General features: G+C 53.1%; 1 protein-coding gene across 2 annotated transcripts; it reads left to right on the top strand.

The window, feature by feature from the left end:
* NATD1 (N-acetyltransferase domain containing 1) lies at positions 1 to 24,093 on the top strand. Of its 2 annotated transcripts, XM_037068910.1 has the most exons (4): positions 1 to 287; positions 10,374 to 10,492; positions 12,188 to 12,252; positions 20,088 to 24,093. In XM_037068910.1, the coding sequence occupies exons 1-4, from the start codon at positions 182 to 184 to the stop codon at positions 20,134 to 20,136; spliced, it is 339 nt and encodes a 112-aa protein (XP_036924805.1). In that variant the 5' UTR covers positions 1 to 181; the 3' UTR covers positions 20,137 to 24,093. The 2 variants fall into 2 exon arrangements, with proteins under 2 accessions (XP_036924805.1, XP_036924804.1); XM_037068909.1 differs by lacking the exon at positions 20,088 to 24,093 and having other exon boundaries at positions 12,188 to 19,485.
* The last annotated feature ends 1,629 nt before the right edge of the window (positions 24,094 to 25,722 follow it).

Below are 25,722 nucleotides of genomic sequence, written 5' to 3'. Positions count from 1 at the left end.
TTTTTTTTTTTTTGTTGCAGCCGCTGTCGAGTGTCAGTTTCAGCGCTGCCGCCTTTGGTCTCTCCGGTGCGGGTTTCCAGCCTCCCAGTGCCCCGGCCGCCTAGCGCCCCTCCTTTGCGCGCTCTGGCCCTGCAGAGTCGGCCCGGGCCCCGGGTCCTAGCGTCCTCTGCCCCGCGCGCAGATGGCGAATTCGCCGGCCGCCGTGCCCCTGGGCTCGCAGGAGCAGGGTTGCCCGATCCGCGTGGAGCACGACCGTCGGCGCCGCCAGTTCACCGTCCGGCTCAACGGTAACGCGACGCCTTGCCCGCCCCCGCCTTTTGTCTGAGAGCGACCGGGACGCACCGAAGCCGCCCCCTATTGGGGCGCGCGCTCCCCGGGTCCACAGCCCGGGAGCCACGTCGCGAGCGCGCGGTAGGGTGGTCTCTAGGGCAGAGGTCCGGCCCCGGGCGCCGGGAGCGGGCGGGGGGCTGCGATTTGCGGACTAGTTGGGAGCGCGGCCGACTCGCGGGCGGGGGAGGGGCGGGCTGCTGGGAGAGGCGCGCCCACGCGGGACAGCTCGGCCGCGCGGGCAGCGAGCCCCCAGGGAAGGCGGAAGCAGGAGCGGGGCTGCCTGCCACCAGTCCCTGTCTCAGCCCCTGGGAACGCGCACCTGCTGAAGGCCGGGCTGTTTTCCGGTGTTTGCTGAGGGCTGCTGTTCAAGATCCTGGAGTCAGCCTTGACCGGGAAGTCCCCCCTTCCCTCCTTGGGTGTTAGATAGCTTGTTGCTGTCCCTGGGAACCTTAGCTTCTCTGCACCGAGGAGTTTGGAAGAATCCTGTGGGCAGACTTACGGCTGAGGAAGAGCTGGGCTTCTGCCCCAGAGCGGGTGGGAAGGGACAGCGGCTCTGAGGCTGGCCAAGTTGCCTCCTCTCTGCGTGCCCCAGTTTCTCCATCCCTACTATGGGAATAACACCAATGCATACCTCCTGGCTAGTTATAAGGATGAAGTGCTGTAATAACAGTAAGGACTTAGAACAGTGCTTGTGGCATAGTGGTAATAAACATGGACTGGTCATTATTTTTAAAACCAGACGTCAAAGTCAAGCCTTCGTTTCCTGTAAAGAAAGGTTCTTTTACTTACTATCTCACACTCCTCCTAAGAGGGCTCTGGGAGAGAAAATGGAGTTATAAAATGAAGGACCATAAACTCCCTGCTTCCCACCTTCCTGCTTTAATAACTTTTTTCTCCCCAGTTGGGCCCCTGTGGCAATGTCCAAGCCGAAAGGGCCTTTTCAGTAGCAGAAATAGGGTTCTGCCTACCCTGGCTCCGGAACTGGGCTCCTCCACCCTGCTCTTAGGACGAATCAGGAAGGGCTGGGAGCTGGGGCATGGACATATCTCAGATACCCCCACCACCTTGGACTGGGCTGGGCCTTGAACCAGGTCCCAGCACATACTTGTGATATGAGCATCACCATCCCACGTTACAGATGAGTAAACTGAGACTCGGGCCACAGGGCAGGAGTGATTTGCCCAGCATTACAAAGTGCCAGAGCCAGAAATCAAAACACTGTGTTCTTTCCATTTGAAAGCAAGTCCTTCCAGTGCTCTGGCCCAACTGGCCATGGTGCCCAGGGACAGTCCTTCTTGTGCTCCTGTCCCCTGTAGGGGGACAGGTTACCAACATCAAGGGGTTTGCTGCTTGGGGTATTCCATTCTCGCAAAGTAGTTTTGTTTACTTGACACAAGTAAAGGGAAAGGGATCCATACCCCAAGCTCTGCCTCCCCTAAGAGAGGCTTAGCCATCTCTTCTGTAGACTATTTGGTGAATTACACATTGATTTCTTCCTTGTAGTTGGCTACTTTTATGTTTATGAGGTTGAGTTCCTGTCAAGCTCATCCTGTTTACAGCTGGTTTGCAAAATATTGTGGGACATTTTAACATTTAGCAAGAATAGCACTTAGTAAGAATGGCCCAGACCTGGAGACCCTTGTCCTGTATAAGAGAGTGGTCTCTGGCTTTTCAAATCCTCTTTTTTGAGGTTCCAGAGAGGCCTCTGTGTCCCTTGAGGGCTCAGACAGTCCTATATACTCAGTCAGAAGAAAAAGGATGTCAGCATTTTCCTTCTTTTTCTCTCAAATGAATTCAGCCAAAGGATAATTCTATGACGCCCCCACCCCCATCTCCTGCAAAGAGGTGGCTGTGGTCAGGGCTGAACGTGTGTCCAGCCATATTTCTAAGCTTTCCCACGTGTGGAACCTACTTGCCAGGTGGCTAGATAGGAAGTGTTCTGGGGATCTGCCAGCCTAGCCCAGGGCACAGTGTAAGGCTCCCTGTCCCTCTCCAGCCTGCATGCCAGGGCTCTGCAGCCCAGCCTGGTCCAGTCCGGCAGTGGCTGCGGGGTGGGGGCAGTGGGAAGGGGGGTGTGCAGAGTAGGATTGTCTCTCAGCCCCACCCTACCTCAGCTGGAGAGGGAGCAGCTTGTCCTAATGTCTGTACTGCAGGGCCGCCCTTGATGGCCAGGTTATGCCCATTGAGAGCAGTGAACACTAAGGCTTCAAGGCCAAGTGGCCCTAGGGCTCCCAGTACCTGATCATCCTCATGGCAAAGCTGGGCTGACGAGCTTCCAGCAAGCTCTGCTGTCAATGAGGGAAGAAGTTTTAGTAGCTGTATTCATTAAATTGTCATGCTCCACGCAGGCCTCATGCACACGCTAGCCTCATAGCACTGCTGGGTGGGGTGAGGGGAGACTGCTCTTCCATTTTACAGGTGAGACAGAGGCAGAAAAATGACTTGCCCAGGAGTACCTTGGAGGCAGAAGAGCTAGGATTTAGTCCCTCTTGAGTGGCTGATGTGTACTGAACACTGTTCTGGGTGTCGGGAACTCATGGGACTGACGGTCTGGAGGGTGTTGCACAATAAATTGAGTGTAAGGTGTCCTGGGAAACAGGGTCTTGTGAGCTGGGCAGGGGGAGGGTGTATTTGGAAAGTGCTGTTGTTTAGAATCAGGTGTCCAGGAGGACCTCCCTAGGAAGGCCACATTGAGGTAAAGACCTAGCCGAAGCAAGGAAGGGAGCTGCAGTGGGAAGAGCATTCTGAGTGGAAGTAACCAAAAGCCTAGAAGCCCTGTGATGCCTGATGGGTCTCAGGAGCAGCAGGGGTGGGAGAACAGAGAGAGGAGGGTCATAGCAGATTGTGAAGATTTGACTTTGACTCTGAATGAGGTGAGTGCATGGAGGGTCCTGAGCAGAGAATGGAGGGATGTCCTAGGTTCCCTCTGGCTGTGCTGAACGAAACAGGGTCGAGCAGGACAGAGTGGGAGGAGTTGGGGGCTACTAGTCCAGGCAGTATGAGCAGAGGTGAGAGGAAATGCCAGCTCTGGACAGATGGAAATGAACCCTGGCCAGGTCTTGCTGGCATGGGGTGTGAGAAGCGCTGGAGTTCAGACTTGTCTGACCACCAGATCCAGTTTTTGAAATGCTAGCTTGTATGTCACCATTTCTTCATAGGTGGGGAAAACAGGGAACAGAGCCATTCAGCCAGTGGCAGCTCAGCCAGAATTGTGCCCCAGCCTTGGGTGGCCATTTCTTTGGCCTTCCCTCGTCCCTTTCATCTAGGGCCAGGTGTCTGCTTGCTTCAAGAAGAATGGTCTTACAATGGCATCCCAGAGTCTGTGGCAGGTGGCAGTGACCCACCCCAGTGCTGAATGGGATGCCCAGTGGTCTGGGGTATTACCATGGGCTTCAACCCTGAAGTGGCACCTGCTGAAGCTACCACCCACAGACAGGCAGATGGAGATTTGGCCCTTCCTTGAGGTGGTGTCCCACCTGCCACCCTTCTTGTATTGCCTTGGGTCCCCAGTGTTTGCTCCCATCAAGGTGGACATAGTGGCAACATGATGAAAATCAGAGCAGTGTCTGACACTGACCCAGCCCAGTTCTGGACCCTGCAGAACACCCTGGAGGCAGAGAAGGAAATGTGTGGAGCAGAGTGACCCAAAGTGGGGGGCCACACTGGCGCTGATGTGGCTGAAAAGAGACCTCCATTTCATCCAGGTCTTCCTCCAGAGCATCTGTGATGGGGAGCAGGACAAGAATTGTCTAACCTCATCTGTGTCAGCGCCACTAAGGTCAAGGAGGTGGCCCTCGAGAAGCACCAGGGCCAGGTCATGCAGAGGATCTTCCAGGCAATGATGCCCTGTGAGCCCAGCCTCCTGGACACCCTCCCCAATGGCCAGCACATGACGAGGAGGAGTGCCTGGAAAAGGGCCACCTCTTCCTGGTCACTATACAGCCACTGTTGACGCCATCTACAAGCTGTACACCAAGATGAATGTGAGCTCAAGTGCAGAGTGTAAGGTGTCCAGCAGCACCACCCCGCATGCAGACTCTTGCAGAAACAAACAACCCCAAATCGCTGGGAATCAAGCGGGGCTGCCCCTAGCCTGCGTTCCCCACAGCAGCCCAGAGTCTGGCCAGGGTCTGCAGGAGATGGTCTTGGTTTTTTAAAAGTCATTTTTGGGGTCTGTCTTGGTAGAACATTACATAACCATCCTACTGCTCAATTACCTTTGAACTTCACAAGAGCACAAACTGACTACTTTTTCATGTCAGTGTGGTAAAAATCAATGTTGCTAATAAGTCAAGTCCTAGGGGTTTTGGGGATTTTTCTCCCATGCAGAGCATAACTCTGAGGAGCCCTGTCACATAGCTCACTTTAAAAACAAGCACACTTCCTTCTAATGGTGTGTGGGTATTTTAAAGACCACCAGGGGCTTGATTTGAAATTGTATGAGACCCCTATTGTGGATTTTTTTAAGCAAACTGGTGAGAGTTGACCTGTAGCTGCAGAGCATGGCCTGGCAGCACCATCCCCAGACCCTGCCCTTCCTTACTGTCTCCCCCCAGACAGGGCTTTACAGCTGAAAGCAGCCAGTGGGCCTTTGGTGACCATGAACAAGGGGACTTTATTTTAAAGCTGTCAGGTACAGATAATCAGAGGTGACTGAATTTGCATACTTCTGCATAATTACCTTCTTCAGGACAGCTTTTCCACCTGAGAAACGACCTACCATGTAGTCTCACGGGGAAGACCCAAGAACAGCCTCACTGCCTTAACTGTCCTTCCTGGAGTTGAAAAGAGCTGTATGTTTTAAAGCATTGTGGCGTATACAGGAACCTCCAAACAGTTGATGTGTGTTAGAAACCCAATGAAGAACAAGTGGTGATTTTTATGCAGAAACTAAATAATTCTTAATAAATGAATCTCTATTTGGGAATTAAAAGAAGGGTCATTTCCTAGAATCCTGGTGCTTTCCATATTCTCCCCAACCCCCACTTTCTAGATTGGAAGTCTGAGGTCCTGAGAGGCTGCAGCTGCCTCTGGCCTCCCTCAGCGCCCCCAGAGGCAGCCCAGTGCGTGTGCGGCCACAGGGCTGGTAGCCTTCAGATCCCTCAACATGAGGCCCTTGCAGAAGCATGTGTGGCTACTCCCAGGAAGCCCCCGTACTCCACAGCTTCCCATGATGGCCACCTAGAGCTGTGTCCTTGAGCCAGGTGCGCAGGAGGGATGCCTGGTGTGGCAAGGGGATGTGCGGGGTCTGTGGGTGGACTTCCCTGAGTAACTCCTGTGGTCTGCCCTCAACATGCTTCCTGGCTGTGTTAACTGGTCCCCTTTAGCTTTCCCCAAGCTTCAACCCCCTCTGTCCAACCTACTTCTGAGGCACCAATTTGTGGCCCCATCTCAAAGCAGGCTCTACCTGTGGAGATGCCCAAAATGCAGTCAGGTGCTTCCAGGGCCTGTTCCTCGCTCCTGTACCCACTTGTCCCTGGTCAGCTTCTTCAGCTCCCAGAGGGAGCAGGGCTCCTGGCCCCATTCTCCTCGTCAGTACAGGGGCATTCTGACTCTCTGGCCCACCACTCAGAGCCAGTGCTGGGAGAGCAGAGGTGGTGGCAGTCGTTGCCCTCTGCATAGGACCCACATCCCCACCTGGAGCCCCTGCTCCTCATTCCCACCTGCTGGGGAAGACAATTTCTAAGCGACCACCTCCCCTGATAACTTCCTGGGGCCTTTGATCTTGGGGTTGGGGTCAGGGGAGGGTACTGAGGAAGAGACCCTTGGGTAGGATCTCAGTACTCGAGTAGCTTTAACTTTTCTCGAAACTGCTTTAGTCTGGTCTCACTGTGAGTCTCAGATCCAGGAAGGAGGTAGTAGTTATCCTAGGACAAGTAAAATCTTGGGCATGAGATATTGGGATCAATCTGAAGTCCCCTGGCAGAGCTGGGACTGGAACCCAGGGCCCTGCCCTGCCTTGGGCTTATTCCTGTGGCCCCCAAGACTGGCAAGTACTGAGCCCCTATGCTAAGTCAAGAGTCTTGGTGTAGCCTGCAGAACTCACCCCTGAGAAGGTCCTGAGCCCAGCCAGGCCATGCCCTGGGCTCTGCCCACAGTGCTGGGAGCAGAGATAGTGATATCTCGGGCTCAGCTGCCCAGATGCTCATGCCAGATGGGCGTGGTGCCCAGGGCGAAAGGCTGATGACATGGCACTGCACTTTTCTTCTGTTGATGGTCAGGGAGGTCTCTGGGGAGGTGATATTTGGGCTCACCTTGAATAATGAGGAGGAACCAACCCTGCGAGGCTCCTGTGGGAGGGATGCTGGACAGAGGGAGCAGCCTGACGGGTTGGGGGTTGAGAGCCAGGTGTCAGTAGCAAGTGTGGTGACCGGGGCCCTCAGCCAGTGTGGTGACCGGGGCCCTGAACAGAGGACAGATGAGATCTGACTCGGCTTCCGTGGCTGGATGCACACGGACATGTGACCAGTGGCCAGATTCTAAGCATATTTTGAAAATTGTGCCCACGGACCTGTCTCAGGATCAGCTCAGAGTCTGAGAGAAAGACAAGGCAAGGAGGACCCCAAGGTCTTGGTCTGAGCCACAGGGGTTGGCCATTTTCTGGGGCTCTCCAGGCAGGTTTAGGGGAGGGAGGAGGCATTTGGGCTGTGTCTCGTGTGGGTAGTTGGGACTGGGTGGCCTTTACAGGCCCTCTAAGGCCAAGGTGCCAGGTCACAGGCCAGGTACTGCCCACCAAGGATCTGGTTCCTCCCTAGCCAGTATGGTGTGGTCTGGCCCATGGGGGCATGTGGACGGGGGGCATCATTAACATACTCTTTCCCTCCAACCTAGCTCATGTCCTTTCCTTCACACAGAGCCAGGTCCGCCTTGGCGGTTCTTACGCCCTCCTGTTCTTCATTCAGCCGGAAGAACCACCTTGCGAGCTCAGCCTGTCTCCAGCCAGCTCCATACACCAAGCTGTGTGTGACTGCCTCGCAGAGCCTCAGTTTTCCCATCTGTAAACAGGGTTCTGAGAATCCTACCCATTTTGTAAGATTTTCATGAGGATTAGTATTTAGAGAGAACTGAACACAGGCCTGCTCCGTGCCAGGGCCTCCCAAGTGTGGGCTGCAGCTGTTGCCATCTGTTTGCTCCTCGAAGGTGAAAGCGTGGGGTCAGGCCTTGAGAAGGCTGGAGTGCTGGGTGTGCTGCTAGTCCACAAGTCGGCCTCAAACCCCTAGTGTGTGTGGCAGAAAGAGAACAACAGTTGTTTGTAGGACAAATGTCTCTTTAAAAGAGTCTTCCTGGGCTGGGCCCTGGGAATGCAGTGGCGGCCGAACCCATGTGGCTATCTGGAGCTGAGAGACAAGGGTCAGGGGTGGGGACAAGCCTAGGCCATTTTGGGATCTAGTCTATCCATGGCCCAAGTGGCCACGTTCAGGAATGTTGCTTTTCAAATGAACAGAAGAAAACTGGCAGGCTTTCAAGGACTTGCAACCCCGCCACCTCCCTCTCTTTAGGGATGGGATGGCTCAGAAGCTGAGATCTTTTTAGTGGCCTGCGAGACCCCACGTAATTTGGCCCCAAACCTCCAATGTGGCTTACTACCAGTGTCTGCACTCATTCTAGCCCAGCCTTCCTGGCCACCTCACTGCATCTTGAACATTCTACCCCAGGGCCTTTTCACGTGCTGCACTCACCACCCGGACTATTCGTCCCTCATGTCTCCTCTGGGATTCCTCACTCCCTTCAGGTCTTTGCTCAAGAGAGGCCTGCCCTGTGCACCCTCTTTAAAATAAATGGCAGCCCTGTCCCCAACCCCTTCTCTGCTGTGTTCTCTAGTCTACCATCTTCGAATCTTGTATTTAAAATGCTATTGCTTATTGTCTGTCTCCCTTCAAGGAGGGAGTGTTTGGTCAGTTTTCTTTATTGCTGCACACCCAGCACCTGAAACCCGACCTGACATGTAGTAGGCCCTTGATGAGTTTGGGGTAACAAAGTGGCCAGGGCAGGCAGGCGCCTCCTTCAGTGACTGCTGTCTGTGTCAGTCCCAAAGTAGCCTCTGGGTCTCTGCTGTCCTGTTCTGTGTGAGTTGAGTTAACCCCAGTAGATGTGGGAGCAAGTGGGGCAAGGGGCCACCCTCAGTAGGTCCTGAGTAGGGCAAAGGGTACTCTAGGAAAAAGCCTGGAGGCAGGAGACAGCATGTGTTGAGGTGGATCAGGAAGACACAACTGGGCTCAGGGTCTGCAGCCCTGGGTTTCAGCTTTACCCCCGACCCGCTGTGGGATGTGGATCCCTGGGTCTTAGTTTCCCTATCTGGAAATGGGGGGCTGGATTCTAGCCTCACTCCTGGGGCTTTGGGGAAAATGGAAAAAGCCTCCTACCTGGTATGGGACCCTGTTCTGGTGCCAAATCTGCTGTGAGACCCCAGGCTGGATGTTTGCATCTCTCAGCCTTTCACTCTCCCACTTGTGACACCACATGCCCCATGTTCAGGCAGCATTTAGCAAATTCTCAATGGTGCTTCAATGTGAAAAACAAGAAATCGAATTTGCTTTTGAATATCCAGGAAACACAGTTGGAATTGTCATGTTTTCTTTTAGGGACAGTAAATTGTGTATTCTAACCTCCTTTGTACCAGCTGTGTCCTCTCCCTGTCCTTCCCTGACTGCCCCTGGCTAAATGGCCTTGACTGTCCCCTAGTCCAGCTTGCTTCCTCCGTATGCTCACAGCTCCCTGAAAGGACACCCCCTGGAGCTGTGCTTGCCCCCCACCCCACGTCTGAGCTGTCCCACACTCTGCCAGCTACACTGTCAAAGCCCCACGAGAGTCCAACCCCTCCTTACACCCCTGCTCCCTCCCTCTGTCTGCGCCCGACATGCTCACCTGGGCTAGCGCCGCAGCCACCTCACTGTCTGTGTAGCAGCCAGAGGGATCCTGTGACATTGTGATCACATCCTGTCCCTCCTCTGCCAAGGACCCTGCTGTGGCTCCCTGCTCAGGGAAAGCTCTGCAGGACCTTCCCCCGAGCCTGCTGCCAACACTTCCCTGCCCTCTTTTCCACCCTCTCTCTCACCCACTGCTGCCTCAGAGCCTTTGTCCTGGCTATTCTCTCTGCCTAGAACACTGCCCCTGACACCACGTAGCCCACTCCCTCCTTTTCCTGTCTCGTATCTGCCCAGCAGCTCCCCTTCTCCACCCCCTGTCCACTTCTTGGTTCTGTCCCCTCTTGTAGTGATTTCTGCGGAAGCAGGGCTTTTGTCAGGCTCTTCATTGCTCTATTCCCCAGGACCTGAAACAGTGTCTAGGGCTCAATAAACGTTTGTTAAATAAGACTGGTGGGCAGATTGTGGACAAGTGGGTAGATAGGATGGCTTGGAGGGTAGATGAGCAGGGAGATGGCGTGTGGATGGGTGGGTGGGTGTGGTTGGACAGAGACAGATGGGAAACTAAAGACTTTGCTTGGAGGAACCCCAGCAGGACTCTGGGTTGGACTGGTGCCCTCCAGTCTGAGTGGGGCTAAGAAGGCACAAAGGCCAGTTTGTTCCTGTTTACGTGCCCAGTGTTAGTTTACGTGGACACTGGTGCCACACCCTCCCACCTTCTGAGGGTCCTGGAGCAAATAGGCCTGGAGCCTGCTCTCTTGTCTCTCTAGATTCTGGGCTAGCTGAGGGCGTGCTGAGTCCTGCTCTGCATCCAGCACTCCTCACCCCATGCCCTCCAGAGGGAGCTCAAGTGGGGACAGGGAGCTAGGCTATAGGGACACTGGGGGTCATGGGATGCTGAGTCTGAGAATAACAGCAGTCTCATGGTAGCCCGGAGTGTTCTGGGCTCTCTTCTAAGCATTTTATGAAGATGATCTCATTTAATTCTCCAAACAATCTTATGAGGAATGTTTAATTATATCCCTACTTTATGGATGAGGAAACTGAGGCATAGAGAGGTTATTTAGGATCCAGCTTCAGCAGCTTGGCTCCAAATGCGTGTCCCTCCACCTGAGCTTCGTGCCCAAGTCAGGCCCCTGGAGTCTCCACGGCCTCACGTGTCCACCACTCCCTCTGCAGGGTGCCACGACCGGGCTGTCCTGCTCTACGAGTACGTGGGCAAGCGGATCGTGGATCTGCAGCACACCGAGGTCCCTGATGCTTACCGTGGGCGTGGCATTGCCAAGCACCTTGCCAAGGTAGGGAGGTGGGGTAGAGCCATGCGCCCTCCCACTGATACACCATGGCTCTGGGGGCCACCCTTGGCCTGTTTCTTGGCCAGAGTGCAGAGAGGTGCCCACCTTGCCACCAGGTTGCAGCCAGGGGCTGGTGATGGTTAGGCAGCGTGTTTTGCCCACTCCTGGCTCTTGGGCTGGTGGCTGTGGTTCTGGGCCTAGGCCCCAGGTTCTGCATAGCTAATCCCTCCAGTGCCGCTGACACCTGCTGTGTGTCAGGAGCTTGTTGTCTGGGATCCTAGCACGTTACAGGTGCTCAGTAAACTTTGTTGGAACAAGTAGATGATGGATGCTGTCATTCGGCTACTTCCCCATTCCCTGCCCTCACCCACTTCATCCCCAAAGCACCTCAAACTCTAGGCTGCTTGGAGAGCAGGTTTAGACACAGTGAGGGGACCACAGCTGAGAGTGGTCCCTTAAGGTTGCCTGAGGGCTGCTCCTGAGGCCCAGGAGCCTCTCTCAGCCTGCTATTCCTGCCCAGCCTCTCTAGGCCTCTTCTTCCTCCTCCACCCTCCATGTGACCAATGAGGAAACTGAGATTTGTGGACCTGGGTGAAGGGGAGTTGGGCCCCACCCTCACCTTGGAGAGCACTGCCTTGCCAGGGCACAAGGGCTCACACCACGTGGCAGTTACTTTGGCCCTTTCTTGGGCTCTCGGTTTCTTTGTCTGAAAAATGGGAGATTAGACTGGACTCTTGTCACAAGAGACTCTTAGGTTGTAAACTCCAGAATCAGGTGTGGACTGGACGGTGAGGCACACCAAGGCCATCTCAGGGTGTTGGAAAGTCAAGTGGACCAACCGGGTAAGTGCCAGGCACCTCGTAGGCACTCAGTAAATGCTGCTCCTGTTCATCAGAACTGCCAACCCCACCCAGACTGCTCTTCTCTTTGTTTCAGCAAACATTTCTTAAATACCAGCTGTGTGCAAGGCACTGGTGGGCAGGGAGGTGCATCACTCACAACCTTGCTCTCCCCATCTGCTGAGCTCACTGGAGAGGATGACAGCAGCCACAGACCAAGACTACACACCAGCCCTTCAGTGCTTCCCCCACTGTTGTCTCTGAGAGCCCTGTAATAACTAAGTGCGACCTTTGCTGGGTGCAGGAAGCCCTGGGGGCTGTGAGAGCCCCAACACACCCTGACCCAGCCTCCAGGGGCAGATTCCAAAAGGAGGCCTCGAGTGAGCTGTCACGTGAAGAATAAATGGAGACAGGGGTTTAGGCAGGCCCCCAGGGAATGCATAGGCCCTGAGATTGGAAATGACAGGCTGTGGAGACAAGCCTGGGGGACAGACAGGCTGCAACAGGGCGGGATTCTCCAGGCTCAGCCCCTGCCCACTCTGCCATTTGGCTGTTGGCTGCCCTGTGCAGAGGCTGCTTCCTGTGCAGTTTTGGGCAGGAGCTCAGGATCCAATCCCAGTTCATTCTCTCCCATGACATGTGCTTCAGGCAATTACCAATGCTTTTTCTGCCTTAGTTTCTCCAACTGAAATATGGAGGTGGTGGCAGCACCCCTTACCTCCATGGTAGAGTGGATAAAATGGGTGTTCATGGGCAGCCAGCTCCCGTCCTCAGAGGGAACAGCCTGGGAGGTGTGGGGGCCAGGCTGCGTGAGCCCCGGGTGTGGGCACTGACCACTCTCTCTCTGTCTGGCTCTCAGGCTGCTCTGGACTTTGTGGTGGAGGAGGACCTGAAGGCCCATCTCACATGCTGGTACATCCAGAAGTATGTCAAGGAGAACCCGCTGCCCCAGTACCTGGAGCGCCTGCAGCCATGACCCTGGCTTGCAGGGCAGGCGTGTTCCTGCCAGACCTTTCCTCACAGCCATCGCCCTGGCTCTCTCCATGCTCTCAGGAAACCTGGATCCCATGGGGGACTACTCAGAGTTATTTTTCTAAGCATGCTCATCTGCGGCCCCTGGAGGTCGCTGGCCAAGGATGGGCAGTAGTCCAACAACTGTGGCCAAGGGGCAGCTGGGTGGCTGCAGTCTGGCAACTCCTGCTCTGCAGACACTAGCTGGCTTCTCAGAAGACCACACAGCCTATTGTGGGCAGGCCTTTGACGGCCTGTGGCTAGGACTGGGACGTGGACAGGGCATCCCTCTGGCCATTCTGGGTCCCATCTGTGTTCCCTGCTTTGTGATTGGCAGATGGGCTGTCTTGGCACACCCCACCACCACCGCCTCTCAATCTGTGTCCTTTTTGCAAATGAGGACTGTGTTCCTCAAGCTGAGAAGAGCAATAAGAAACTACGTGCCAACTTCTGAGAGGTGCAGCACCAAGCCGTGGCTGCCGTTAGTGCTGCCCCTTGTCTTCCTCCAGCTGTGTGCCCTGGCGTGAGGTGGCAAGGGGCAGCTCTCCCTGATGTGTGAGGCCAGGAATGGGTGACCAGGGCACTGGCTCAGGCCCCATGGTGCACACATGAGCCTACGCGCACACACGGAACTCTGAGTGCCAAGCTGTGTGTCAGTGGAGAGGCCAATAGTGGGAGCACTGGCTGCTCCCTCCTTGGTGCCCATTCCCTTAACTCCTTGCTTCTTTGTCTGTCAGCTCTGTGGGAAACCAAGGTCCCTGTCCCCTGTGGCTGCCCTGCCTTCCCTGTGAGCTTGTCTGCCAGGGGCCAGCTCCAGGTCTGGCTAAGCATCACAGGAATTCCCACCACTTGCTGGCCTTCTGGCTACCCTGTGGGTGAGCTTTCTCAGGAAAGGACCCCTTGGAGCTGAGGTGGAAAGGAGGCACACTCCTCAAAAACCATCCTCACCACCCCAAAAGAAACATTTCTATGGAGGGATTTCCTTTACAGCTGTAAGATACCACGGTGATATCCGATGATGCCACGGTGAGCTTATGGCCCAGTGTGGTCTGTGACCTGCCTGGGGTCACAGGGTCCCTCCTAGACCAGCCTTCCTGGCAGTGGCCTGGGAGACACACCTCAGCACCCTCTGCTCAGCACTAGCATTTCTATGGGCTCCCTTTCAGGGGTTACATAGGAGTCAGGGTCCTGACTCCAGTGCCCTGTTCCCCCACAGGCCAGACCTCTGCACCTGCTCCTCTGTGGGGCAGGAGGGGACCTTAGGAGTCGGAGTCCCTTTAGGGCTGATGCACAAGTTAACAGTGAATCCCTGAGTGATGTTTTCCCTCCAGGCCTCTGGCTTGGGGTGGGGGACCCCAGGGGATGGGGGTGCTGGTTACCATGGCAACCTGTCCATGCACCTCTCTGTTGCCGGGCTTAGGGACAAGCCCGCACCGCCATCACTGCAGCAGCTGGGTTGCCCTGTACACAGAGACCTTCCCGCCAAGGGTCAGGAACCTCTTGATCTGCACATGCACATTCTGGCCTCCAGGAATTCCCAAGAGCTTAAGACAGCGTCTCCTTCCCACTGTATTCCCCAGCTGTCTGCAACATGCTACTGGGAGGACGAGGGTAGTCCCTGGGCCCCCACCATGCTGGGGATTAACCCAGAAACTGCCGGCAAGAGGTGGGCTCAGCTCCTGGATCCCTCCCAAGGCTGGGGCTGTCCATTCATAGCACATTCGAAAAAAGGGTGGGCTGTAGGCCTCAGAGTAGACAGGCCAGCCCAAAGCCTAGGTCCCTCCCTCCCTAGGACCGTCCTCCCCATTCATCTCTCGCCAAGCTGAAGCACAGATTCTGTAGTGGAAACTCCAGTGGCTCTGAGCTGGTGCTGTCTCCCTTCACAGCCTATGGGACATGGTGGCCCCATTCCAGGAGGGTGCCCTCTACACAGGATCCCAGGGCAAGTAGGGTGCTGAGGGGTAGGTGGCACCAGAAGGGACTTGTTTCTGTCCCCATTGTGTCCTAGCCCAAACCTGTGTTCTAACAGCAGGCAGCTCGCCATGCCCAGGCCAGCCTACAAACAAAAACCAAGAGCTGCTCAGGGTCCAGGGGGTGGGGAGGAAGGCCATGTAGCCTTTGGCCCAGGAACAGTGTGTCCCAGATCCTTCAAGTATGACTTGACCTCCTTGCTGCCTTACAGTGCTGCTGCCGCTGTGGGGGTCTGATGCTGTTCCCAGCCCTTGGGCTCCAGCAGAGCCTCAAGGCAGCAGCAACAGCTTGACGCCTCTGCCAGGCTGGGGGCGCAGTAGACCCTGACTAGAGCCAGTTGTGCCATGGCTGGCCTGCTTCTGGTGCTGCCCCAGGTATTTGACATCCCAGCCTCTGCTCCCCTGTACTGATCCCCTGGGAGCTCTTGATCTGGAAGAGGGAACCTCCCCACCCCCTTTCAGCAGGTTGCTCTCCTGTCACCTCACTCTGTGAGTTTCTCTTACTTGCCTCATCTCCACAGGTGTGCCTTTCCTACGCAGGACCCATCCTAGGGGATGTCTGGGTCAAGGCTCCAGACCTCCCTTTGGTATTTGTCGAACTCCTGAACAGACTTCCTGATGTACATTTCAATAAAAGCTGGCCTAGTGTGTGGCTTCAGGGCAGCCTCTAGAGGAGGCCCAGCAGGTGCTCTCTGGCCAGGGGCTGCCATGCCCTATCCTGCTGGCAGTCTGAATCCTGGCCACTTTTGCCAATGAACAGACTGAAGCACAGCCAGTTGTGGAGGCCCACAGGGTGTGAGGGTAGGCTAGGCAGGTCAGTCCCCCAGCCCTGCATCTGTTCCTATGTGATTCACAGCATAGTCCTGGTTCTCAAGGAGGGAGAGTAAGGCTCTGACAAGCAACAGGGCTTGGCTGAGGCCTCACAGAAAGGTGGCACCATGCTCTCTGTGTCCTTTGTTAACAGCTGCCTATTCCAGAGGAGATGGCCCCTTAGAGGCCCTGGTAACACACTTACCTGCAGAGCAGCTGGGAGCCAGTTACCTGGAAGAGATTGTCATGTCGCTTCACACAGCCTCCACTATTAGACATGTTTTTCTCTGCCTAGAAAGCCTCTTGGGGCTTCTGGTACAGCAGAGAGGTGGGGCACCCAGGCAAGCTTATGGAGTCAAGTCACAAAGGCCTTAGAACAGGGTGAGAGAGAGTCTTGTACCTGGTCCAGGGCCCTGTCTTGTCTCCCTGCTCCCTTGCCCAGGGAGGCAGGGATTTTTTCCTAAGCAGCATGTTTTTCCCCTAATTCCCACCCCAGGGGTCACAGTGCCACCCCAGCCATTTGAAGAAGAGGAGTGACCTGCAAGTGCCAGGGCCCCCCCAGTCTGCTCTCACCGGAGTCTCCCAGCAGCCCTGTGGGGTGCCAGTCAGCATGCCCATCTCATGGATGAAGAAACAGCTCCATGGGGTGAGCATTAGGTTGCTGCCCATGTTGCTGGGAGATGGAGAACAGGATATATGCCATCTTTGTAAAGTGATGTGCCCTTGTCTGCCATGAAGCCTTATGTCCACTTAGGTGACAGATGGCCTGGGAGGGCAACACACAGATAACATTTCTCAGAATTTCCCTGGGCATTGGAAGGCTGAGGTGGGTTCTGTCTTGAACCACAAAGTGCAAGGCTAATTAGGGGTGCCTGGCTGTTGTTGAAAAGATGACATTGCACATAAAGCTGGGTTGTGACAGGAATATTGATGGAGTGTGCGACCATACACTTACTTGTTCCTTAGTTCAGGAGTCTCAGATGTGAAGGCCACCCAAATGTCCCCTCTACTGTTCTCAGGGTCCCACTTCTTCCAAATCAACACCCTAAATTTTATATGAGAGGGCCAGCAAGACTGTGAATTCAACTTGTAACTGCAGCCTGCAGGATCAAATGCAGGGTTGTGTTTTCAGTTGTATCCTCCTTATGGCGATAGGATATTAAAGAGATTGTTTTCTGGCTGTCAAAGATGCTCTTTAGTTTTGTGCCTGAACCTTGAGCTGACTTTACATTTTTCTTTCTGCTGACTATGTGGTCCCAGCAGCCAACCCACACCAGAACTTTGCAGCTTTATTGTCCCCACCATGGTGACTAGGGTGGCAGCCAATCAGGTTCCCAGTTCTGCCTTCAAGAGGCACCTCACCCTATCCTCTTAAAATAGGGTGTGATATTAAGTAGTCATTTTGCCACTGAGTGCTGTGAACTTCTAGCTCCATTTGCCCTGGGTGGTGAGGTCATTCCTGGGGCCCATTGAGTCAGATAACCAACCCCAGCTTTCCAGGCATAAAAGCTGGTTCCTCAGATGCCATTCCTGCCACCAAGAATAGTCTGTGTAGAGGAAGGGAAGCAGAAATGGCCTCAGGTGCTTCAAATAGGATTTAGTGTAGAGGGACTGGTCACAAAGATATTGCAAGGAGAGGAGCAAAGGTGAGAAGGTGAGGTGACCCAAATATTAGTGTGTGCAACTGCTATTATGCTGAGCTGGAGAAAGAGAAGTGGTGCCCAAAGCCACAGTCCATGGGCTGCTGTTGGTACCTTGCTGCCTGAACAAAACCCAGGAATGCATGCACACTTGTCACTGTTGCTGCCACCACTAAAACCCGCCGAGTTCAGACACAGTTCTTTACTGCTTCCTGGTCTCTTGCCAAGGCCTCCCATCAGCAGAAATGAACAGATAGCATACTGGGAAGTGCAGGGCACAGGTACCTAGGCCCTCTGTGATGGGGAGGAGGGGGTCTAAATGCCAACCAATAACTAGTTGGGATGAAATAAGGAATTTCATTGCCTGCCAGGGGTAGGGCACCTGGCATCATCCTAACCCATCTCCCTGGAAGGCTGAGACAGCATGTCAGAGACGGAGATGACAGACCACACCGCCCAGCCACTTCAGGACGCTGTGAGGCTACAGATCACACTTGGTGGCATGTCCTCTCCATTGATACCAGGGTGCTGTGGGCTGGCATGTTGTGAGTTTGTGGTTGGGTCAAGGGACACTTGCAGGCCATCAGTCAGGGAGACCGTTGGGCCACCCTGTGGGGTGAGATCTGGCAATCTCCGTCGCAGAGAGGGTGGAGCACAGGAGGTCAGAGGAGGCCCCCCCCCCCCACTAGAGCTTCTGAAGGTGGTTCAGATCCAGGAGGCTACTCAGGGAGGAAGTCGCACATTAGATGTGGAAGGATGCTGAGATGGGGCAGAATAAGCCCTCCACAGTCATTCAGGAATCTAGAAAGAGTTGGGGAGTAATCTGCTCTCTTAAGATGAACAGGCCAACTAAGTGCACAGATGAGGCCATAAAACCAGGCCACTTGTTCAGGTCCTCCAACACACTACCAGGATAGAGCCCTCCTCCTCCTACAGGTGGAAACACTGGTTCAGAAAGCCAATTCCGTCCCCACATTGGGCACTCCTGTGTGTTCAGTGAGGACACAGGACAACCACAGCTGATGAGAATTCATCTTTGGAGAAGGCACACTCGCAGTAAGAAAATTCTGTGACAAGGCTGCCAGTACCCACAAGCAGGGGCCTGCTGTAGCATGGAGGGCCCAGAAATGCTGTCTGGAGGAAGGGGCGTCCAAAAGGTGAGTGTGCTTTGTGAGGGGACCAGTCCACAAGCCTCACACAACCTGATCTCCATGATTTCTGACCTCATCTCCACCACTCTGTAGCCATACAGCTCCTTGCCCTTTCTCACACCCACGAGGCCACTCCCACCCCAGGGCCTTTGCATGCGCTGTTCCATGTGCACAGAATGCTCTAGCCTCAGACATCCTCATGTGTCCCTCCCTCATATATTCAGTCAGGCTTCCTTTCTCAGGTCACACCCCCTCCCCAATTCCCTTATCCTGCTTCATTTTTTCCAATCATTGCTTTTTTCTTACATTATATAAATGGTTTATCTTGTTTATTATTGTTGTCTGAATTTCCCTACTAGAACATAAGCTCCATGAGCACAGAAGTTTTCTTGTTTCCTGTTTTATCCATTTCAACATTCCCAGCATCTAGGTCAGTGCCTAGCATGTAGTTAATGCTCAACAGTAGTTGTTGGATGGGTGAATGGATGGATGAATGGAAGGATGAACAGAGGAATGGCAAGGGAAAAGAGAGCTCTGGGTAGACTAAACATCATGAGCGACGGCCTAGCAGCGCATTAATTATGGCATGTCTCAAAGGTGCGTGAGGGAGTCAGGAAATGAGCCTGAAGAGGAGGGTGGGTCCTGATGATGGAGAGCCTTGAGATTTGACAGACGCTGCTACAGCTCAGTCTGTTTCCATGGTGGACACACAGCTACATGTAGCAGCCTCCCCTGTAGCAGGTGAGCCCCTGAGTCTGAGTTCTAGCTGATGCAGTGTGCGTGGAAATGAGCTCCTCCCAGGCTCTGTCTCTTTCCACGGCAGGGTGCCGTCGATGGCCAGGCTTCGGGGATGGTGAATCTCCCAGCCGTAAAGAACATGGCTCCATGAGTTGCTGCAAGGAGAAAAACCACTTGTCAATAACAAACTCATTTTGGTTTTTTAGTGAGTGAGGAATGCATGTCTATAGCATTTTAAGCATTTTACATTTTGAGATCTGTTATACCATAGACTGTACTAATGCCTTGAAGTACGGTGCTGAATATGTAGCATCAACTTGGAGACCAGGAAACAAGGACATAGATATTGCAGAGTGGAAAGTTGGAGACTCTTGTTATTCAGGGGCAAAATATTTGTTAAAATCCTAACCCGCAATCACCTGAAAGGCAGACCAGGGACCTATAAGCCTGTGACTCTAGAGGGAAGTGGTTAGAATGATCTAGGTATCAATGGTGTTGGTTTTTCCTTTTATTTCAAACAAAATAAATTTTATAGCAAGGTGTAAGGAAAAGGTCTATACCAGCAAGATGCAAACAAAAGAAAGGGGAATGAAAGTGTTGGGGACCTTGTAGTGCTGGAAAAGGTAACTGCTCCAGAACCGCAAGTAACAGGAAATGAAACTGAAAAATGCTCTGAGCAACAGAGTCCCATTAAAATGTTCTCAGTTCTACAAAAGCCTCAGCCCCACAGGGAAGATCAGATGAAGCTGTTGACTTGGTCCAATAGCTAGTTGTCTGAGATGCTGTGGAGGTAGATGTTAGTAAACTGAGACAGAGCCAGATGAAGGGACAAGGAAGCAAAGAAATAGAGCCGCTTGAAAGCCATGTTAGAAAAGAACTGTGGGTGCAGTCACGTGAAACTTACCAGAAGGGAACCTCCTAGATCTGAGAGAGAATTGTATATGTTACCAAAGAAACCATGAGCTTGAGGCCTGGTTCCTGAAGCCATACTATGTGGGCAGGAAAGGAGCTGGTAAAAGTATGCAGATCCCACTCAGATGTGGCCATGGAGAAAAGTGGGAGAGGTGGTCGGCCCAGAGCACAGAGGTAGCTGAGCCACAGCGGGGTCTTCAAGAAGCCACCCTGCAGAGCCCTGCTGTTGCTGGCCCAGGCCGTGAGCTTTGCCTGTATTCATCTTGTCCCTGGTCCCGTGTTTCATTCAGGATTAGAACAGGCAGTGACTTGGGTTTTACCTCTAGATCCAAGATGATACTAGTGGGGAAATATGTGTCTCCAAGAGATAGGAGCCCTGGAGCAAAAGTGGGAAGCGGGGGTGGAGGGCGACCCTTTGGGAGAGGGTGTGAGTGGAGAGAGGAGGAAACTGCCGGTTGGCGACCAGAAGACACACTGTTGCAGACACTGTAGTTTACCAGAAATCTTCTCCTGTCCTCCCCGGACAGGCTGCTTCCTGGCCTCTGCAGCAGTCAATTGCAAGCAGAAGTGGACTGAAGCTTTCAAAGGGTGGTGCCTTGCTCCACCTGTCCTTCCTCTCTGCTGGATAGACACAAAAGGGGAGAGATGGAGGCATGGGACAGATGATCTAGGTCCCTGATCCGCTGGAAAGAGCCGCATGCTCTAGACGACCTTGAAGGTAAAACCCAAATTGCATTCTATCTGATCTCTGAAGTATTGTTCAGTCTGTGTGTTAGACTACAGTCCCTTGGCTGAGACACATTTAGACTTGTTGCTGAGGGGTATGGGGACCACTGAAGGGTTTCACACAGGGATGTGTCACAACCATACCTGTTTTAAAAGAATTACTGTGGCTGGGGTGTGGAGAAGGAGTGGAAGGCAGGCTAGGAGGTCATTGCAGACCCTGGTGAGAGAGGGCGGTACTCAGAGTGAAATGGGTGGGTGTGAGGCTTTTCAGTGACATGTCCCAGGGTCCCACCACTGACAAGAGCTCAGTCAGGATCCAAACTGTGGTCTCTCTGGGTGGAAAAGGGCTCTGTGTGTGAGATGCACATGGTGTAGACATGGCTCCCAGACTCTACTCCATGATGGCCAGCCCAGGCCAGGGCCGATCACCTCATCAGAACTGTTGTCTCTGGACTGTTCTTTTCCTCTTCTGGACAGCTCTCCACACAGGAGCCAGGAAGATCTTTCTAAAATCTCAGGCAAATTGTGTTTCTCTCCTGCTTCGAACTCCCAGTGCCCTCCTCTCTGACAGTAAAAGCTGAGGCCGTGCTGCAGCCCCAGCTCAGGTTCTTCACACGTAGCTGCACAGACTTTCTGTTCTTCAAATGCTTAAGCTTGTTCTTGCCTCTGGGCCTTTCACTGGCTGTTCCACCCATCTGAAATGTTACTCCTCACAATAGTATCCATGGCCCTGTCTATCCTGATCCAAAGTTAGTATTCGGAACTTGTTTCCTGTTCATTGAGCATCTCCTGCCACTGCAGTGCAAGCTGCAGTGGGGCAGGCCCACACCTGCACTACACCTGTGGTTCGTTGCTGAAACCCCAGCCCTGGCACAGCATCTGGCACAGAGCAAATGCTCAATAAATACCCGTCGAATGAATGAATAGTCTCTTAGCTGGTTTGGTGCCCGAGTCAGAACTCAAATGAAGACCTTCACCTTCACAGGCCTGGATATATCCCAGTGTGCCCCCAGGCCTCCATGGGCCCCTCTGTGAGGAATCCAAGCACCCAAATCCATCTGTGGGTTCTGGTCATAGGAACAAGGAGCACATGTTTTGATCCCCGAACTGAACCCTGCAAAGTGCTCCTCGCTCATAGTGTGAGGCAATATCTCTCCAAAGGTGGGCTGGCCAGCAAGACAATCTTGGAGTCACAAAGCCAGAGTTCAATGGCAGTCCTAAACCCACTGCACAAGCCTCCACCCTCAGGGGAGGTGTGGGGTAGTGAAGATATCTAACTAGAATGTAATGACTTTTTTTGTTTTCACTGTATTTTTGTAGCTAACAGCACATAATAGAGATGTTACATTTAGAAAGTCATATAGAGTTTCCCTTTTAAATAAACATAGTTCAGTGTTCAAATAAACCCAGTGAAAGAACAATAGTAAGAGTAGACTGAGGATTGAAACCAAACAGCAAACTCAGGTCCCTGCTCGCTTCTGCAAGGGGAGGAGAGGGGCAGGTCAGGGGAGGCCACCTCGGAGCCACTTCAATCTCCTGAGGTCACTGGGGCCAGAGCCCAGGTCACTGACTCACCACCCAGTGCCAGCTCTAAAAGCCAGAGCAGTATTTCTGACTGTGGCACTGAGACACAGGGTGCCTGGGCCAGATGGTTTGTGCAGCTCATAGCACAGGCTCACCCTTCCCGGGGAGACGTGTTTTATGGGGATAGAAGTAGCCCTGTTGGGCAGATGTCCTGCTGAGGTCGTGGTCTTTTCCATGGACTGGACGGGTGGCTGGGGTAAGGGTGCTGCAACTGGCTCCCAAGTTTGTCCCTGTTGGTGCCCTCAAGTCGTGCAAGTGACAAGTGTCAGTACTAATAGCCAGAGCCTGGGAAACAGTCCCCTCTGTGCTTCCTGCAGGGCCGCTACAGGGTCTCCAGAGTCCTGGCCAGCCAGGAGGGGACTGTGCTGCTCATGGGGCACCCTACCCTCTGAAACACATCTGTCTCACCTGTATAATATATTCCACAAGCAGGTGCTCACAGTATTAGTTGAAAAACTATTGAATGAATATATAATGGAGAAAACTGCATATATTTTTCTTGATTAAAAAAGTTAAATATACCAGATCAGACCTCTTCTAAATTCATTTTGATCACTGTAGCCTAAAGGCGTCAGCAAGTTTCAGTTCTAGGTTTCCCACATGTGCACTCCCCCCACCCTCACACATACCACCGCATCTTCTGGCCCCAGACTGGGTGGAAACCCAGTTTTGGATGACACCTAGGAGAGCATTTCCACCAGACACCATTCAGAACTCTGGAACAGGCAAGGAAGAGCATTTAATGGGAGGAGGATACAGCGAACAGAAAGAGACACAGGCGTGGGAGCAGGGCACCAGCCCGAGAGCCTCCCCCACAACCCTCACACTCCATGCATCCCCAAGTCCACCCTCCAGGAAGAGGTTAGGGAGCCCATGCTGGAATTCCCCCCTTGCTCATGCCCCTTGCTGAGAGCCTCTGTGGTGGCCACCCCCTTCCAAGCAGTCCTGTCCCTTTGGGTCTAAATGGCTGTCACCTCACTTGGAAAAGGTATCTTGGTAGATGCAATGTAGTAAAGGGTCTTGAGCTGAGGTGGTGCTCCTGGATTATCCAGGTGGGGAGCAGACTCGCCCAGGCCACCTGACCACAGAGGCTGAGATGGAGTGATGTGTACCCGCAGGGAAGAGGCAAAGGGGGGTCTCTCCTAGAGCCCTGTGGGTACAGCCCTGCTGACACTGTCTTCAGGCTTCTGCACTCGTTAGTTAGAGGCCACAGAGGACTGATACACTGAGAGCCATGGGTCCTGGTTCCAGTGCCTGCAGCCCCCAGCACCCCTCCCCTTTTCCATGTGCTCCCTCCCTGAGGTCTCTCTTGCTGGCCCTTTCTCCCCCAGCTCCTTCTCCTCCTCCCTTCCTCGGCAGGATAGACACAGGAGGACAGGGCGCTTCGCTCCCTCTGACCCAACCAACTCCTATTTTGTGTCAGGCATTCTTTTCCATCCTTATCCTAAAACTCAATCAGATGTAACAGTCTCAGATGCCGCTTCTTTCCCCCATTCAGCCGAACAGTCACATTTGTGCCTGGTGTGAGAGGCACCCCATGGGGGTCCTGGGGGCAGAGAGGGAACCCCAGCAGGGAGGCCAGGATGACCTTGTCCTGCCCCCCTACCCCGGCTCTGAGAATCTCACTGCCTGCTTGCAAGCCCCATGGCTTTGGGCACAGAGGCCTGGGCGCCCCCCTGTGCGCACCCCTGTGGCACAGGGGCTCAGCAGGCATCCAGCTCAGGACAACCCTAGGAAACATGGTCTTGACTTGGCCCGTCAGCCCCTTCCTTTTCACAGGAGGTAGCAAGAGCCACACCCACCCTTCACCAGGCCTCCTCTGAGGTGGGGCTAGAAGGCCGCGTGTCCTCACGGGTGCGCCCAAGCCTGGGATACATCTCCTCTCCTGGCGTGCACCATCCAGACCCTAGCGGGGGTTGCCCCACCTTTGCCACCTCCTGCCCTCTGCTTCTTGTCAAACCCCCCACCACCTCCTGCCCAGCACATGAGGAAGTCACAAGGCCACCCTGGGCATGGAGACCAGAATGCAGCTAGTGTGACCCAGTGGCTGAATTCTCAACTTTATTCCATTTTAACTAATTTAAATGCAGACGTTAAAACTGACAGGCAATTTACTTACTGGAAACTTTTTGAGTATGTTGGGCACAACTTGGGTGTGTGACTCTTCTTTTCAACTGTGAACTTTATGAAATCTGAATACCAACCAACTATTCCTGATGAAAATTCAGTGTCCTGATTAAGATATGTTTTAAGTATGAAATTACCCCCAAATATTGAAGACTTAGTATGGAAAAAAAAGATATGAAGTATCTTATTTGTAAATTGTGAGTTGATAACATATTGACATGTTGGATTTGGGGGATATTTGGGGTTAAATTCTTTTCATCTATAGAGTTAAATAAAATACATTATTATTATTATTTTTTACAAATTCATGGACTTTCTTCTCTGTTAAACTTTTTTTATTTTTCAGTTAGGTTGACTCACCTGTCTCTTTTTTAGTTTTTATTTTTATTATTTTTTATTTTTTTAAAGATTTTATTTATTTATCTTTAGAAGGGAAGGGAAGGAGAGAAGGAGAGAAATATCAATGTTTGGTTGCCTATTGTGAGTCCCCTGCCAGGAACTGGCCTGCAACCCAGGCATGTGCCCTGACTGGGAATCGAACCACAATCGTGTAGTTCACAGGCCTGCGCTCAATCCACTGAGCTACACCAGCCAGGGCTCTTTTTCAGTTTTTAAAATGTGGCTACTGGAAAACTTACAAGGACGTGCAGGGGTCCCAGGATCTTTTTATGGTCAGTGCTGGAGCCCCTCTCAGAGCCGCTCTCCCCTCAGCTCCCCAGCGTCCTGTGAGCCCTGGCACTGGGCTCAGTGAGTGAGAGAGCTGAGCAAGCCCACATGTCATTCTCCAGAGCCAGTTTTTCTGGTGGATGGGGCTGGGGAGGGAGAGGGGCCAGGGGCTCCCCCAACCACAGCCCTGCCAGAGGTCTAGTGATGAATTCCACTCTCATGGTCACTTCTGTAAATAACTGAGGGGGAATTCACACAACATGAAATTAACCATTTTCAGACTACAATACAGTGGCATTTAGTGTATTCACACTGCTGTGCCACCCTCACTTCTAGTTCCTGAATGTGTTATTCACCCGAAAAAGAAACCTTGGTCCGAGCAGTCTCTCCCCATCTCCCTTCCTCACCCCAGGCCACCACTAACCTGCTTTCTGTTTCTATGGATTTGCCTGTTGTGGACATGTCATGTACAAGAAACCAATCACACACTAGTTTTCTATTTGTGAATGACTTCTTTCACTCAACATAATATTTTCAAGGTTTATTCACATGGTACCATGTGTCAGTACTGCCTTCTTCTGTACTCCATTTAGTTTATCCATCATCCAGGGATGGCCATTTGGATTCTTGCACCTGTTGGCAACCATGAATTGTGTGCTGAGAACAGGAAACATTGGAGTATGATGGCTCACAGTGGCTTCTGTGTCTTCTGCAGTGACCCCACTACCAGGCACTTCAGATGTGCTTCCTGTCGTGACCACCTGTGGCAGACTCCAGCCAGCAGAGTCTGCCTGTTGTGATAATGAGAATGAATGCACAGGTGACAGCAGTCCTATGGAGAAAAAGGGAACAGGCACAGCCATTCTCTCAAGGGGAGAGCGCCTCGACCCCTGCCTAGACAGGCTTTTATTGTTTTCCTTGGGTCTTACATCAAAGAAAGATTCATTATCTATTACATAGAATATTATTGTCTACATTTTAGGGACAATCAAGGAAATGAAAATAACATGCAGAGGGGAATGATGATGAGCTGATTGCTCTGTCCTTGGGAGAACTCAT

Source organism: Sturnira hondurensis, unplaced genomic scaffold, assembly GCF_014824575.4.
Source record: "Sturnira hondurensis isolate 20B ecotype Veracruz unplaced genomic scaffold, ASM1482457v3 Scaffold0018097, whole genome shotgun sequence".
Classification (NCBI taxonomy): domain Eukaryota; kingdom Metazoa; phylum Chordata; class Mammalia; order Chiroptera; family Phyllostomidae; genus Sturnira; species Sturnira hondurensis.
The sequence above is the reverse complement of the archived record's forward strand: the minus strand, read 5'-3'. Positions and strand labels throughout refer to the sequence as shown.